Raw genomic sequence first — 17,024 nt, 5'->3', positions numbered from 1 at the left:
AATGATATGGCATGTCCAAGTGTTTTTTTTTTTTTTTTTTGTAGTTTTCACATTATGAGTGTCTCTTAACATTTTAATTTTTTTTCACCTCTCTATATCAAATGAAATCTCTTCAGAACCAGCTCTTTTCCCTTTCCTGCCCATCTCTTTGTCTCTCCAGCTTAATGAAATTATTTTCCTCTGTGTGTGTGTATGTCCCACCAGGGCCCAAAAGAATGTTCATATGATATTCCAAAGCATGAAAATAAATCCAAGTTACAGGCAATTGATTTTGTTGGTGGTTTTCCTCTTGAATATACTATTCTTCTTCAATAAAATCATTCCAGTTTTACAACTCACTATGATAAACAGAACTGGGACAAATAAATGGAAAGTTCTGCTATGTAGGATATTTGTTATTTTTTAGAAAAGGGATTTGGATATTTAAGACAACCCATTATGACACAAAAACTTTAAAAAGACCTAAGTGCTTTCTTACAACCTTAGTGTGGCATCCACCCCTCAAACAAACTAAGGACAAGTAAAAAAAAAAAAAAAAGCATTTGTTGTCTATAATCAAAATTTAACTCCTTGTTGGTGCCTGCCTCATACATCTAAAATATTGCCATGAATAAGCACTTTAGAAAATAACTTTTGACATCTGCTCTGTTCAGCACACGTGGCACCGTCTTAAAAAAAAAAAATCTCCTTCAGCAATATTGTTTTTCCTTTCTTGCTTTTTTACCTTTTTTGGATTTGAAACACTTTGGAGGCCAAATGACGGGCTTGGGATTGGTGTCATCAATTATATGGCTGGGCAAAAATTTTCTAGAATAGTACATGAAAGAGGTGGGTTTCTTTTTTGAAATTAATTTAGTTTTGTCTTTATTTTTGGCTAGGCTGAGTCTTTGCGTCTGCCTCTCTGGGCGGGGGTGGTGAAAGAGGCGGGGATGTCGGGCGCTTTCTCTGGTTCAGGGGAGCGGGACTACTCTCTAATTGCGATGCCCGGTTTCTCATTATGGTGGCCTCTCTTGCTCTGGAGCACGGACTCTAGGGCCCGCTGGCTCAGTAGTTGTGGCCTGGGGCTTAGCTGCCCTCGCAGTATGTGGAATATTCCCAGACGGGGTAAGATCAAACCACGTCCCCTGGATTGGCAGGCGGATTCTTAACCACTGAACTATCAGTGAAGTCCGGTCGATTTCAAAGACTTCTAGAAGAAACTGAGGAGAAAAGATCCTGTTTTATCTCCAACACGGAAAAGCCGCAATGCTTCACAACTGCGCAGGCGCGTTTCAAGAGCCTACACCCGCCATCTTTACGTTTAATGAAAGGGGTGGTCCATCACCCTTAGCGGACCAATGTAAAACCTCCAGATTATCGTTTTTGTATTGGCTAACGGAGACCAATTAGAAGAGAGCCGTCTTTTAGCGGGCGTTTGGCAGTACAGCGTGGTGACGTTTTGTGAGGGGACTACCGACAGGGCTGAGTTGGGCCAATGAGAAGGGGAAAGGGGGCTGGTTTGCCTGTTCTCACGCCCAACCAACCCTCAGACCCAGCCCTAGGAAAGTTTCCCTTCTAGGCGGGAGAGAAGGCTAACATGGCAGCGCGTTGGTGGCGTTGGTATGTCTCTGCAATCATGGCGGTGGCACTGCTGCTCGTTTTCGGGGTTCCCTCAGCCTCTGCCCAGAGAAAGAAGGAGGTGAGGACGCTGTTTCTAGCAACATAGGCTTTTCCGAACGAGAGGGGCTTGAGAGAATCTGTTTTGTTCTTCCAAATCCCTTTCCCCGCCAGTTCTGTGTCTTTGGTGGCTTCAGTTCTGCCGTTTTTAGAATTGTGGGGTTCGCAAGAGAAGAAACCGTAACACTTTGTCTTCTGGGATTGTCGAGTCTGAGAGTGGGGCGGAGTAGGTGACAGCCTGGCTTCTGTAGGCCTGTGGATAAACAGAGCTACGAATTTTGACACTTCTTTGAATATGGGTCTCATCGGGTGGTGGAGGGAAGTTCGACTTTAGGTTCAAGGGGTAGAATATCTGACTCTGCTGTCAATAGATGTGACTTCACTTTAGACATGTAAGAACTATATATTATCTAGCATTTTCACTTCAGGAATGAGAGGATTAAACAGAAGAGCGGAGCTATGCCAAATTTTTTCATTGTCCAAAAAACTGATTGAAAGCAATTTCAGTTCAGTCGCTCAGTCCTGTCCGACTCTTTGTGACCCCATAGACTGCAGCATGCTAGGCTTCCCTGTCCATCACGAACTCCCGGAGCTTACTCAAGCTCATGTTCATAGATTTGGTGATGCCATCCAACCATATCATCCTTTGTTGTCCCCTTCTCCTCCTGCCTTCAATCTTTCCCAGCATCAGGATATTTTCCACTGAGTCAGTTCTTCGCATCAGGTGGCAAAAGTATTGGAGTTTCAGCTTTAGCATCAGACCTTCCAATATTCAGGACTAATTTCCTTTAGGATGAACTGGTTGGATCTCCTTACCATCCAAGGGACTCTCAAGAGTCTTCTCCAAAACCACAGTTCAAAAGCATCAATTTTTATGCGCTCGGCTTTCTTTTTTTACCGGAGTGAAGTTCTTAAACCGTTTTCAACCATTTACCTAATATCAAGTGTGCCAGCCATTGTTCTGGGAACTTAGTATACATAAGTGAACAAAACTAAGGTCCCTGCTTGTGGAATTTACTGGCTTTGACAAGTGGAGGAGATACAATGTTCTTTACTCACTGTTAAGCAATCCAAGGTGAGGATTTTTAACATTATTGGTTTGAAACATTTGTGACTTAGAGCTGTTTGCTTTTAAGAGCTTTACAAATTACTAGCAATTGTTTATGCGCTCTAATTTTATAAATAAGGAAACCTAGGGCCTAAGCTTACATGGTTAACCGTTGAAGAACAAAGACTAAAATCTTTGGTTAGTCTTATGCTATTTCCTGTACATTTTATGCTTCCTTTTGTACACAATACCTGTGTGTGCGTGCCTGCTAAGTTGCTTTTGTCATGTACAACTCTTTGTGACCCCATGGAGTGTAGCCCACCAGGCTCCTCTGTCTGTGGAATTCTCCAGGCAGGAATACTGGAGTGGGCTGCCATGCCCTCCTCCAGGGGATCTTCCCCACCCAGGTATTGGACCCCTCATTTCACATGCACTTTTAAAATGCCATTTAATCGGTTCAGATGCTTGTCAACTTGAGCTGAATTTTAAAAGAACCTGCCTTCTCTTTTGCTGAATATTTGTCCTATGCCATAAAAAAGGTAGCATATTAAAACGAGTTACTTATTAGATTGGCAAAAAATGAAGTTAAAAATATACGATATACAAAGTGTACAAAATGAGCAAGCTCCTATACTGGAGCTAGAAATCGATGGGCTTTTTAAGGAGGATTCCAAGTCATTTTTTACATGGAAAACAAAATGTAGAGCAATACATAGTTTTATATTCTGGAGACCTTTTATGTTAAAAAAAAAACTACAAGTTATGTATACATAGAAAGAAAGCTTTGTAAGAATATAGAACAGTGGCTACTCTGGATAGTTGGGATTGTTCATTAGGGGAAGACTAACTTTTTACCTTGTATGCTGGTATTGTCTACATTTCTACAACCACTACTTACCCTTTTTAAGTAAAAAAGTGTAGATTTTTAATAACCAGTATTTCTACTAATTAAATTATTTATTCATCTAACCTCCCACTACACTAGAAGCAGAAGAGCCTAGCAGGGGATAAAATACATTTAAAAGGGATCAGCAATGAATTGTGCACTTTAAAATTGTTAACATGGTAGGTTTTATGTTATGTGAATTTTATCTCAATAAAATTTTTTAAGGAATCAGATTCTAACTCTCCTCTCACCATGCCCACTGTTCAAGACTGTTATTGCTCTTGCAAATTTATTGCAAGTCTGTCTAACTGATCATCCTTGAACTCATCCTTCATAGTGTTGCCAGAGATGCTAAGGAGAAAAACTGAAAACCAAAAGGTTAGAAAAATGTATTTTGCAAAGTACAAAAGAACTTATATAATCTGTTTCTTCGCAGACTCATCTCAATTCAAGCTCCTCCCTATACTGGCTGCAAGTCATGTGGGATCTTAGTTCCCTGGCCAGGGATCGAACCTGGGCCCCATGAGTGAAAGCACTGAATCCCAACCTATGGGCTGCCAGGGAATTCCCTGGAAAAGAGTGAATGTACAAAGCATACAGAAACATTAAAAAATGGTCTTAATAATGCTAGGATGGCAGATAGTTTTCCCTCTTTTCTCAGTTTTCAAAATATTGTGTAAAATTTTAAAGACCATGTATGTTAATGTAATCCAACTGATCTTTAGCCAGTTACTCTGAGTCTCATTTTCCTTATCAGTAGAATGGGAAAATGTCTATTTATTTTCATATTGTGAAAATTAAAGGAGATGGAGCCTGTAAAGTGCCTAATGTAATATCTGGCATGTAGAAGACATTAGATGAATATTAGAAAATAAAATAATATTGTGTTCCTCTGCAGTATACATTTTTTAAAATTTATTTGGCTGTGTTGGTCTTAGTTGTGGCCTGTGGGATCTCCATTGCATTATGTGGGATCTTTCATTGAGGCAAATGGACTCTAGTTGTGGGAGCTGGCTCAGTAGTTGTGGCGCATGGGGCCAGTTGCTCCACAGCATGTAGGATCATAGTTCCCCAATCAGGGGTCGAACCCACATCCCCTGCATTGCAGGTGTATTCTTAATCACTGAACCACCAGGGAAATCCCAATATAAAATATTTTTCAATTGATCTTTTTGTGTCAAGATTTTATGAAGATTATTCAGAAAATAAAATTATCTGCACATTTTGACAAGGCAGGCAATACTGAAAAAACTTCTATATTCTCTGACATTGCTTTGAGAACTGATACATAAAAGTGTCACATGCACAAAATCCAAGCAATTGCTTAGAAAATACCTTATTACCAAGAACCAAAGGCTCAATAGCATTGCAAAACAAGCAAATTGAGACATCCTCTGAAAATAAAACATCTAGTGGAATATTTTAGCCCTATCCAGGAAGTATGTAAACCAAGAATGGAGCAGATAGCATTTAAGGATTACAAATACTGTCTTCTCTGTTCACTGCCTTTCTCCTTCAGTCATTATCTGCCAAATATGTTTCCAGATCTGTTCAGTCTCACTCTTAATTTAAGGATAGAATTGGAAATTTATTCCTTAACCAGGAGTTTTTTAAACTAACATTTATAGACTAGTGGATTATTAGGAAAACTAAAAATCAAGAATTTTTATGAGTAAACCCTGATGGTCAAGAACACAGACACAATGAAGTAAGTTTTGAGTGAAGAGGATGTGCGTATTAGAGGAATTCAGACCAGTGATGCTTAGCTTTATTCTGAAATTTAAAAGTAATCTTAATGGCAGGATCAGAATTTAAATGATAGTGAATTCTTATATGCCATCTTTGATAAGTGATATTCAGTGATATGAGAATTTGTGATTGTTAAAGCTTAATCTACTTTGCTAGAGCTAATTGAGATATTATGCAAGGAAGTAGAATAAAATTAAACTATTGTCACTGCAATTTCTTATACTTCCAAAAGTTTCATCATACTTGATTATTACTAACAGGATTAGAGGTATTAATTGACTTCTTGTTAGTGGGATTATTTTGTGACCATACTAATTTACACATTTCAAGAGGAGAGAAAGACTTTAAGCTTACTTAACTTTGTTGGTATTATATTTTGGTTGTGAATATTATCACTCTTCTTTTTATTTGAGTACTTGAAGGTAATGTACTCCAAGAAGGGGAGAAACAAATCTAATGTTTTTTCATAGTAAACTTTTATTTTGAATAAATAGATCCAGTGCAAATTTTAAAACTGGATGGATATATTTTCTCAAATGTTTTTTTAAAACAATTAGTGGGAAAAGTATTTGAAATAGAGTTGTTTCCAAATCAATTACTACTTTGAGTTGCTGAGTTCGGTTGATAAATCTCTTACCTTCATGTACTATCATCCTTGGAAAGTGAGTTTCTTGCTAATAACTCTAAAGTATTAAATAGTAAGTAGAAGGGCCTGAAGGGCCCAGGTGACATTTTAACTGTTTATATTTTAAATATATATATATGTGTGTGTGTGTGTATTTCTTTTTCTTTTTTTTTTTTTTTTTTGCTGTACTGAGTCTTCGTTGCTGCCTGGACTTTTGCTCAAGCTGTGGAGAGTGGGGGATACTCTCTAGTTTTGCTGTGTGGGCTTGTCATTGCGGTGGCTTCGCATTACAGAGCACAGGCTCTAGGGTGCACAGGCGTCAGTAGTTGTGGCAAGTGGACTCAGTAGTTACAGCTCCTGGACTCTAGAGCACAAGCTCAATAACTGTGGTGCACAGGCTTAGGTGCTTCCTGGCATGTGGGATCTTCCCCAACCAGAGATCAAACCCGTGCCTCCTGCATTGGCAGGATGGATTCTTTACCACTGAGCCACCAGGAAAGCCCCTTAACCGTTTACTTTTGATTATTATGACTTTGAAAGATAAAGGAATATCTAGAGAGTGATTAGTGGGACTTAATGTAGAGGCTATAGGAAAATGAAATTTTTGTTTCTGAGCCATAGCTTTCAGTAACAAACAAAGGGCTCTTAACAATGGATGAGAGGCACCCCTAAGGAAGAAGTTTCTTCATTACTAGAGATTTACTCCAATGAAGAAAACTTTTAACTCAAATATTAAAAAAAGAGATATTCTTTTATAAAATCAAAAAAGATGAGAGGAGTAGTAAAAGAAGTGTCTAGGAATTATTAAGGCATTATATGTGTTATATTTGAGTTATCTTGACTATATCACATTCTTCAATCATTTCAGAAACATCATGTGGAGGTTTATTTTTAGGAATGGTGTATTTTTTCCTATTGTTTATAACTTAAATTGCTTAGTGCTTATTTAATTTGTGTATATAATTGCATAAAAATTATATAACATGGGATCCTTGCTCATAAGAAATTTTTTTAAATATAAATTTATACATGTAAATCCATGGCTGATTCATGTCAGTGTATGGCAAAAAAAAAGTCATTCCAAAGCAGTAAAGATTGTAAAGAGCAGGAAAAAAATAAATAAAACAAAACAAAATAAAAATAAAAAATAAAATATAAATTTATTTAATTGGAGGCTAGTTACTTTACAATATTGTAGTGGTTTTGCCATACATTGACATGAATCTGCCACGGGAATACATGTGTTCCCCATCCTGAACCCCCCTCCCACCTCCCTCCCCATCCCCTCCCTTGGGGTCATCCCAGTGCACCAGCCCTGAGCACCCTGTCTCATGCATTGAACCTGGACTGGCGATTCATTTCACATATGATAATATACATGTTTCAATGCCATTCTCCCAAATCATCCCACCCTCGCTCTCTCCCACAGAGTCCAAAACACTGTTCAATACATCTGTGTCTCTTTTGCTGTCTCGCATATAGGGTTATCGTTACCATCTTTCTAAATTCCATATATATGTGTTAGTATACTGTATCACTCTGTATAATAGGCTCCAGTTTCATCCACCTCATTAGAACTGATTCAAATGTATTCTTTCTAATAGTTGAGTAATATTCCATGGTGTATATGTACCACAGCTTTCTTATCCATTTGTCTGCTGATGGACATCTAGGTTGCTTCCATGTCCTGACTGTTATAAACAGTGCTATGATGAACATTGGGGTACACGTGTCTCTTTCAATTCTGGTTTCCTTGGTGTGTATTCCCAGCAGTGGGATTGCTGGGTCATATGGCAGTTCTATTTCCAGTTTTTTAAGGAATCTCCACACTGTTCTCCATATCGGCTGTACTAGTTTGCATTCCCACCAACAGTGTAAGAGGGTTCCCTTTTCTCCACACCCTCTCCAGCATTTATTGTTTGTAGACTTTTGGATAGCAGCCATCCTGACTGGTGTGTAATGGTACCTCATTGTGGTTTTGATTTGCATTTCTCTGATAATAAGTGATGTTGAGCATCTTTTCATGTGTTTGTTAGCCATCTGTATGTCTTCCTTGGAGAAATGTCTGTTTAGTTCTTTGGCCCATTTTTTGATTGGGTCATTTATTTTTCTGGAATTGAGCTGCAGGAGTTGCTGGTGTATTTTTGAGATTAATTCTTTGTCAGTTGCTTCGTTTGCTATTATTTTCTCCAATTCTGAAGGCTGTCTTTTCACCTTGCTTATAGTTTCCTTTGTTGTGCAAAAGCTTTTAAGTTTATTAGGTCCCATTTGTTTATTTTCCAATATTCTGGGAGGTGGGTCATAGAGGATCCTGCTGTGATTGACGTCAGAGAGTGTTTTGCCTATGTTTTCCTCTAGGAGTTTTATAGTTTCTGGTCTTACGTTTAGATCTTTAATCCATTTTGAGTTTATTTTTGTGTATGGTGTTAGAACGTGTTCTAGTTTCATTCTTTTAGGAGTGGTTGACCAGTTTTCCCAGCACCACTTGTTAAACAGATTCTCTTCTCTCCATTGTATATTCTTGCCTCCTTTGTCAAAAATAAGGTGTCCATAGGTTTGTGGATTTATATCTGGGCTTTCTATTTTGTTCCACTGATCTATATTTCTTTCTTTGTGCCAGTACCATACTGTCTTGATGAATTGCTCATAAGAATTAAAATGTAGAACAGCAGTACTGAAACTTCAATGCATACAGAATCACTTTGGGTACATGTTAAAACTCCATATTCTTGGAATCCACCAGAAGCTAAGGAACCACCCCCTCCCCCAGAAAGAAAATGGGAAATCACAGCCTTGATTAAAGACTTAAAGGCATCAGAGATGGTAAGTGATGTACTATCTCAGCCCTTAATACCAGTTAAAAAAAGACTAATAGGAACTGAAGTCTTATAGGAGCTTATTACCAGCTGATTGCAATTGTTGCTCCCAGACATTGTGACTGCAGGTAAATCCATTATACAGTCTGATGACAGGTGGTATACAGTCTTAGACATCACTAGCACCTTCTTGTGCCATCTTACTGACATGGGAGGATCAAGGTCTGTTCATATTCAGGTAGCAAGGCCTCCTATATATGTTTATAGTCTCCCCTGGGAGTACCAAAGCTCTCCTGCCATTTGCTACTAGTTGGTGAGTCAGCGTTTAGCATAACTTCCTCTCCCCTTCCATGTTTATTTATTTATTTATTTTTCCCTTCCATGTTTAAAGCATTCACTATATGGGTGATGCCTTGTTGGCAAATAAAAGCCTCAGTGTCAATGATTGATGGTAGTGCTGTCTTACCACAGAGGTAGCCAGGAGCAGTAACTGATAAACCCGACAAAATTCAGGGGCCTGCTCACCAAGCAGTTTCTTAGAACTAAGTGAATGGATTTATAACACTCAATTCCTATTGGGTTCATGGAAAAACATCTGTGTTTTTGGTCCACCAAACCAGACAGGAAACTCAGCACGTTACAGACATATGTCTTACTCAGGCATGCTGCTAGGTCTTTTGTATCAGCTAACCTGCTAATCAGCATCCTTTGAGTGGGGCTTATGTAGATCTACTGAATCAGATTTACTGGAGGATGAAACCTAGAAGTCTGCACTTTTAATAGGCTCCTTTACACTAGCCACACTTTGAGAAACACAGGCCTAGGAAGTTTATTATCTTTCATGCTAAGGGCTTGCTCCAGGAAGTTTTTACTTACTTTTATTACCAAACCTTTCTTTTACATTGTGTTCTGATCAGTAATTAATAAAAATATTTTTGAATACATAATAAAATTATAAAAGCTTGAGTTGAGCTGTTAAAATCCTTTTCAGTTTAGAACAATGTTTCTCAATGAGGGAGTGGAGAATTTTACTTCCCAAGGATTACCTGGCGATGTCTGGAGACATTTTTGGTTGGTGGCAGCTGGTGATGGTACAGGCATCTAACAGGTAGAGGTCAGGGATGCTGCTTAATAAGCAATGTGCCAGACAGCTCCCCACAACAAAGAATTACCTGGTCCAACATGTTAGTAATGCTGCTATTGCTTGATTTAGAATGATCTGTTTGAATCCTAGCTTTGTGTCTTACTGTGACACTTTGTTCAAGTTACTTAACCTCTCTGATCTTGTTTACTCAACATTTAAATGAAATAAAAATAGAGTATTTAACCTCATTGTGTTGTTGTAAGGATTTGTGACCCCATGGACTGTAGCCCGCCAGGCTTGTCCGTCCATGGAATTCACCAGGCAATACTGGAGTGGTGGGTAGCCATTTCCTTCTCCAGGGGATCTTCCCAACCCAGGGATGGAATCTGGGTCTCCTGCATTGCAGGCAGATTCTTTACTTGTCTGAGCCACCAGGGAACCCTCCCATTGAATTGAATATTCATTCTGTAAGGAGAGAAGTTGCTGCCTGGAAGCCATACATGGAAGGCATTCCAAATAGTAGCTTCTATTTTCTCAATAAAACCCATTCAAGATAGGCTTACCTTAAGACATATTAAATTTTTAAAGGTTAGATCATTGTGAATAAGGATTATAACTTTTATTTATCATGCTCCAAGCTATGTTTATGTGCTTTTTTTGTAAAAGTTTAAAACTAGTTCATATTTTGTTGTGATCTGTGTTCAGTTCATTTTTCAAAAATGAACTCAGAAAGTAATTAATTGCCTCTGTATTAAGCAGTGCTTTGAGGTGATAATCCCATTCTGTTGTTGTTGTTGTTCAGTCGATGAGTTATGTTTGACTTTTTGGGAACCCACAGACTGCAGCATACCAGGCTCCTCTATCCTCCACTATCTCCCGGAGTGTGCTCAAATTAATGTCTATTGAGTTGGTGATGCTATCTAACCATCTTATCCTCTGTTGCCCTCTTTTCCTTTTGATTTCAGTCTTTCCCAGTGTCAGGGTTTCTTCCAGTGAGTCAGCTCTTTGCATCAGTTGACAAAAGTATTGGAGTTTCAGCTTTGGCACCAGTCCTTCCAATGAATATTCAGGACTGATTTCCTTTAGGATTGACTGGTTTGATCTCCTTGCAATCCAAGGGACTCTCAAGAGTCTTCTCCAGCACCACAGTTCAAAGGCATCAATTCTTTGGCACTCAGCCTTCTTTACAGACCAACTCTCATAACCATACACGACTACTGGAAAAAAAACATAGCTTTGACCAGATGGACCTTTGTTGGCAAAGTGATGTCTCTGCTTCTTAATACTGTCTAGGTTTTTCGTAACCGTCTTTCTAAGGAGCAAGCATCTTTTAATTTCATGGTGGCAGTCACCATCTGCAGTGATTTGAGAGCCAAAGAAAATAAAATCTGTCACTGCCTCCACTTTTCCCTTTCTATTTGCCATGAAGTGATGGGACCAGTTGCCATGATCTTAATTTTTTAATGTTGAGTTTCAATCCAGCTTTTTCACTCTTCTTTTACCCTCATCAAGAGGCTCTTTAGCTCCTCTTTGCTTTCTGCCATTAGGGTGGTATCATCTGCATATCTGAGGTTGTTGACATGTCTTCTGGCAGTCTTGATTACAGCTTGTGATTAATCTAGTCCAGCATTTGGCATGATGTACTCTGCATATAAGTTAAATAAGCAGGGTGACAATATACAGCCTTGACAAACTCCTTTTTCAGTTTTGAAATAGTCAGTTTTTCCATGTCTGGTTCTAACTGTTGCTTCTTGACCGGCATACAGGTTTCTCAGGAGACAGGTAAACTGGTCTGGTATTCCTATCTCTTGAAGAATTTTCCACAGTTTGTTATGATATGATCCATACAGTCAAAGGCTTTAGTGTAGTCAGTGAAGCAGAACTAGATGTTTTTCTGGAATTCCTTTGCTTTCTCTGTGACCCAACGAATGTTGGCAATTTGATCTCTGGTTCCTCTGCCTTTTTTAAACCTAACTTATACATCTGGAAGTTCTCAGTTCACCTACTGTTGAAGCCTAGCTTGAATGATTTTGAGTATTACCTTGCTAGCATGTGAAATGAGTACAATTGTATGCTAGTTGGAACATCCTTTGGCATTGTCCTTTGGGATTAGAATGAAAACTGAACTTTTCTAGTCCTGTGACCACTGCTGAGTTTCCCAAGTTTGCTGGCATATTGAGTGCAGCACCTTGACAGGATCATCTTTTAGGATTTGAAATAGCTCAGCTGGAATTCCATCACCTCCACTAGCTTTGTTTGTACTAATGCTTCCTACTTGACTTCACACTCCAGGTTATCCATCTCTAGGTGAGTGACCACACCATCATGGTTATCTGGGTCATTAAGACCTTTCTTGTGTAGTTCTTCAGAGTTTTAAAGTGTTTGTAATTCCTTTGAACTAATCTCTTCTACTTGGTAAGTTACTTAGGGATTGTAAAGCCAGATATCTGGTCTCTCCAGTTTGTTAATAAACAGAAAGAGGAATATCACAAAATTTTACACAGACCTATTTGAGACTCTGTTTAAGAAGACTCCACCTGTTTATCGCTAATTCAAAGCACATTTTTTTTTTATTGGAATGGTCATGTATTTATATGACTGAATAGAGATAGACAGACTATATGAAACTTTATCTGCTGTTGCTTTACTTTTTCTTTTCTAAAATAGCTCCAAATAGAATCTGTAGTTAAAGATAATAAAATAGCCAAATTATGTTTCAATTTGCTGGTAACTGTCAAATTTAATTTGAAATATAAAGAAATTGATGACTGCTTTAGAATATTGAATGCGTATTTTTAAACTGTGAAATAATATTGTTCTCTCAGCTAAGAGTGTCATTAATTCTGTATCAATTAACAATTCATTTGTTTTGAAAAACTGAGTTTAATCTATGCAGCCTTATTTTAAATCAAATATCCTGTTCTTGACAATTTTTCGTAACTAATTCTATTGTTGAGGTAGACTCCACCACTGTTCCTTATCCTGTCTGCCTTCTGTTTCACTCTCTTCCACTGTCTTTACCACCAACCTGTTTCCTTTTTTAAAAAAATTGAAGTATAGTCGATTTACAATGTTGTGTTAGTTTTAGGTGTACAGCACAGTGATTCAGTTTTATATATATATACAGTATTCTTTTTCAGATTATTTTCCCTTGTAGGTTATTACAAAATATTGAGGATAGTTCCTTGTGCTACAGAGTAGGTCCTTGTTGGTTATCTATTTTATATGTGTATGTTAATCTCAAATTCCTAATTTATCCCTCCCTCACAGCCTGTTTCCTTAATATCATTCATTGTTCCACAAGTCTTGTTAATTATTTGTTATGCCAGTCTTTTGAGAGTGTATCTGTTTCTCTGTGGGCTTGTTAAAGACTATATTCATTTTCCCACATGTGACATATTCATTTTGTGACTCCTACTGGAATTATCTTTTATCTGCTAAAAAACTATTTTCATTAAAATTTATTTATTTATTTTTTACTGTACTGGGTCTTCTCTAGTCGTGACAAGTGGGGACTACTCTCTCGTTGTTGTATACAGGCTTCTCATTGCAGTGACTTCTCTTGTGGAGCGTGCACTCTAGGGTGCACAGTTTTCACTAGTTGTGGTACATGGGTTTGCCCCATGGCATATGGAATCTTCCTGGACCAGGGGTCAAATCGAACGTGTGTCCCCTGCATTGGCAGGCAAATTTTTAACCACTGGACCATCAGGGAAGCCCCAGCTGCAAAACTATCTTTCTATGCTATCTTTCTCTATTGTTGATAAAAGTGTACTCAGGAAATAAATATTCTTTTCAGTATTGGTTGAATTCAGACATGCTTTATTTTTTTTTAACAACTTAATTTTTTATTTCCCAAAATATCACGAATAGATTCCTAATCTAGTAATTATAGGCATAAATTATCATTTTTTTTCATTTATTTTTATTAGTTGGAGGCTAATTACTTTACAATATTGTAGTGGTTTTTGTCATACATTGACATGAATCAGCCATGGATTTGCATGTATTCCCCATCCCGATCCCCCCTCCCACCTCCCTCTCCACCCTATTCCTCTGGATCTTCCCAGTGCACCATACGATAACCCTATATGCAAAACAGAAAAAGAAACACAGATGTACAGAACAGATATGCTTTAAAAGTCAGTCAGTTCTGTTGCTCAGTCTTGTGAGCAGTTGTGACCCCGATTCTTTGTCACCCCATGGACTGCAGCACACCAGGCTTCGCTGTCCATCACCAGCTCTCAAACTCATGTCCATCAAGTCAGTGATGCCATCCAACCATCTCATTCTCTGTCGTCCCCCTCTCCTCCTGCCTTCAATCTTTTCCAGCATCAGGGTCTTTTCTGATGAGTCAGTTCTTCCCATCAGGTGGCCAAAGTATTGAAGTTTCAGCTTCAGCATCCGTCCTTCCAGTGAATATTCAGGACTGATTTGCTTTAGGATTGACTGGTTTGATCTCCTTGCAGCCCAAGGGACTCTCAAGAGTCTTCTCCAACACCACAGTTCAAAACCATCAATTCTTCAGCGCTCAGCTTTCTTTATGGTCTAACTCTCACATCCATACATGACAACTCAAAAAACCATAGCTTTGACTAGATGGACCTCTGTCAGCACAGTAATGTCTCTGCTTTTTAATATACTGAAGAGACTTAGCATGCATACAGTGACGTCTGTCTTTCAAAGAGTGCTGTTTCCCTATTAGATTCCTGATCTACTTTCAGAGTGAAAAGGCGCATCCTAACATCTGTTTGATGATTGAGTTTAATGGGAAGGAATTGTTTTTACAGTTTGAATGCCAGTGTCCTCGCCAAAGTTTAGTGTAAATAATGGGAAATGTAATTGGTCAGATGCTTCTGAGTAGTGAACCACTCCACAATTTACCAACCATTAACAAACATGCCCCTGTCTTGTAAAGAAGAACAAAGCCATGAATTAGCATTAACCCTGCACTGAGATTCTTGTCTTCTGCACTTCTTTTTTATCTTTTCCCTTCTTACTACTTTTGCAAAGTTTGAACATAAAGGTAGAGGTGAGAGGAATGATAAATGAATATGATTGCATTTATTTCCAACTGAAATTCTCATTGACTAACCATGCTTCTTTTCCATTGCCTCATGATGACTGACTTATAAAAAGAAACAAGCAAAATTTAGCTCTTTCTTTGTATAGACATACATTTTCATTTCTCTGAGGTGTATGTTTAGCAGTTGCTGGATTATATGGTTAGTTCCCTGATAGCTCAGTTGGTAAAGAATCCACCTGCAATGCAGGAGACCCTGGTTTGATTCCGAGGTGGGGAAGATCCTCTGGAGAAGGGATAGGCTACCCATTCCAGTATTCTTGGGCTTCCCTTGGGGCTCAATTGATAAAGAATCCATCTGCAATGCAGGAGACCTGGGTTTGATCCCTGGATTGGGATGATCCCTTGGAGAAGGAAATGGCTACCCACTCCAGTATTCTGGCCTGGAGAAATCCATGGATTGTATAGTCCATGGGGTCACAAAGAGTCGGACATGACTGAGCAATTTTCACTTTCACAAGTCACTTGCTTAATTTTTTAAAGAAACTGCCAAACTCTTTTTCAAAGACTGTACCATGGTATATTCCTACCACCAATGTAGAGGAGAGACCCAGTTTCTCTACATCCTTGCCAGCATTTGGTATTGTGGCTATATTTTATTTTAGTAACAGATGTGTATTGATGGCTCATTGTGCCCTTAATTTGCATTTCAGTAATGACTGATGTTGAACATCTTTTTGTGTGTTTATTTGTCATCTGTAGATCATCTTTGATCTAGAAGACTCTTGATGTCTTGCCTATTTTGTTTGTTTTTCTGAATTTTGATGGTGTTAAAATATATTCAAAACTACTAATCTGTTTTAGGTGTGTAGTTTCAAAATATTTTCTCTCACTCTATAGCTTGTCTTCATATCCTCCTTACAGGGTCTTTCACAGAGCAAAAGTTTTTAAGTTTGATGAGGTCCAGTTTATCTTTTTTTTTCTTTTTTGAATCATGCTTTTGTTGTCAAGTCTAAGAGCTCTTTGCCTACCCATTGATCCTGAATATTTTCTCCTAATTTTTAATAATTTTCATTTTTACATTTAATTTTGTGACCCATTTTTAAATTAATTTTTGTATAAGTTGTGAAGTTCAGTTTGAGGATCTTATTTTTGACTATGGATATCCAGTTGTTTCAGTACCATTTATTGAAAAGGCTGAGTTAATTTTGTACCTTTGGCTATAATTGTGTAGGTCTATTTCAAAGTCTTATTTCTGTTCCATTGATATATGTATCTATCCTTTTATCAATATAACCCTGCCTTGCTTACTGAAGCTGTATAATAAGCCTTAAAATTAGATAGAGTAGCTCTTCCCACTTTCTTTGGAATCATTGGCCAATGAAAATTTTTATGATTTTTATCTTATTTTATTTATTAGGAAATAATAAGTCATGCACATAAAAATGTAGTATATGCTTAAATCTCATCATGAAATAATAGAATTTTAAGAATAATTATCATCATCAGGCCCAAGTACCAATTTTAATTTTTAGTTCTCTTATATTTTTTATGTACCTCTGCTTATTAGTCTTGGTTTTCAGTTGCCTAGTTAAAAGAAACTTTAAATTCCAAGTTGAGGGTATTAATGGCATGCTTTCTTTATCTTTTTTTTTTAGATGGTGTTGTCTGAAAAGGTTAGTCAGCTGATGGAATGGACCAATAAAAGGCCTGTAATAAGAATGAATGGAGACAAGTTCCGTCGTCTTGTTAAAGCCCCACCGAGAAACTACTCCGTTATTGTCATGTTCACTGCTCTCCAACTTCATAGACAATGTGTCGTGTGCAAGTATGAACTTTCAACTACACTTTAAAAATTAAATAACTCAAAAGATTTTAACCATTTTTCAATCTCAGAAGAATGAGATTAGTTCAGTGGGTACATAAACAATTAATGTGTATAGTTTCTTAGCGTGTCTATAGTAACACATATTGTGCTGTGCTTAGTTGCTAAGTCATGTCCAACTCTTTGTGACCCCATGAATTGCAGCTCACCAGGCTCCCCTGTCCATGGGGATTCTCCAGGCAAGAATACTGGAGTGGGTTGCCATCCCCTTCTCACTAAAATATAATAGTATTACTCTTTTATAGCCTTTTT

The 17,024-nt window shown here is 38.0% G+C and overlaps 1 protein-coding gene across 2 annotated transcripts in view; it reads left to right on the top strand.

Annotated features, from left to right (window-relative positions):
- Positions 1-1,533: 1,533 nt before the first annotated feature.
- MAGT1 (magnesium transporter 1) overlaps positions 1,534-17,024 on the top strand; it is a 48,008-nt gene continuing 32,517 nt past the window's right edge. Inside the window, exons 1-2 of one of the 2 annotated variants that reach the window (XM_065914784.1) lie at positions 1,534-1,678; positions 16,546-16,715. In XM_065914784.1, the coding sequence (XP_065770856.1) occupies positions 1,577-1,678; positions 16,546-16,715 (272 nt within the window). In that variant the 5' untranslated portion in view covers positions 1,534-1,576. The remainder of the gene's footprint in view (positions 1,679-16,545; positions 16,716-17,024) is intronic. The other variant, XM_065914785.1, reaches the window with a different exon arrangement.

Source organism: Muntiacus reevesi, chromosome X (genome assembly GCF_963930625.1).
Source record: "Muntiacus reevesi chromosome X, mMunRee1.1, whole genome shotgun sequence".
NCBI lineage: Eukaryota > Metazoa > Chordata > Mammalia > Artiodactyla > Cervidae > Muntiacus > Muntiacus reevesi.
The sequence above is the reverse complement of the archived record's forward strand: the minus strand, read 5'-3'. Positions and strand labels throughout refer to the sequence as shown.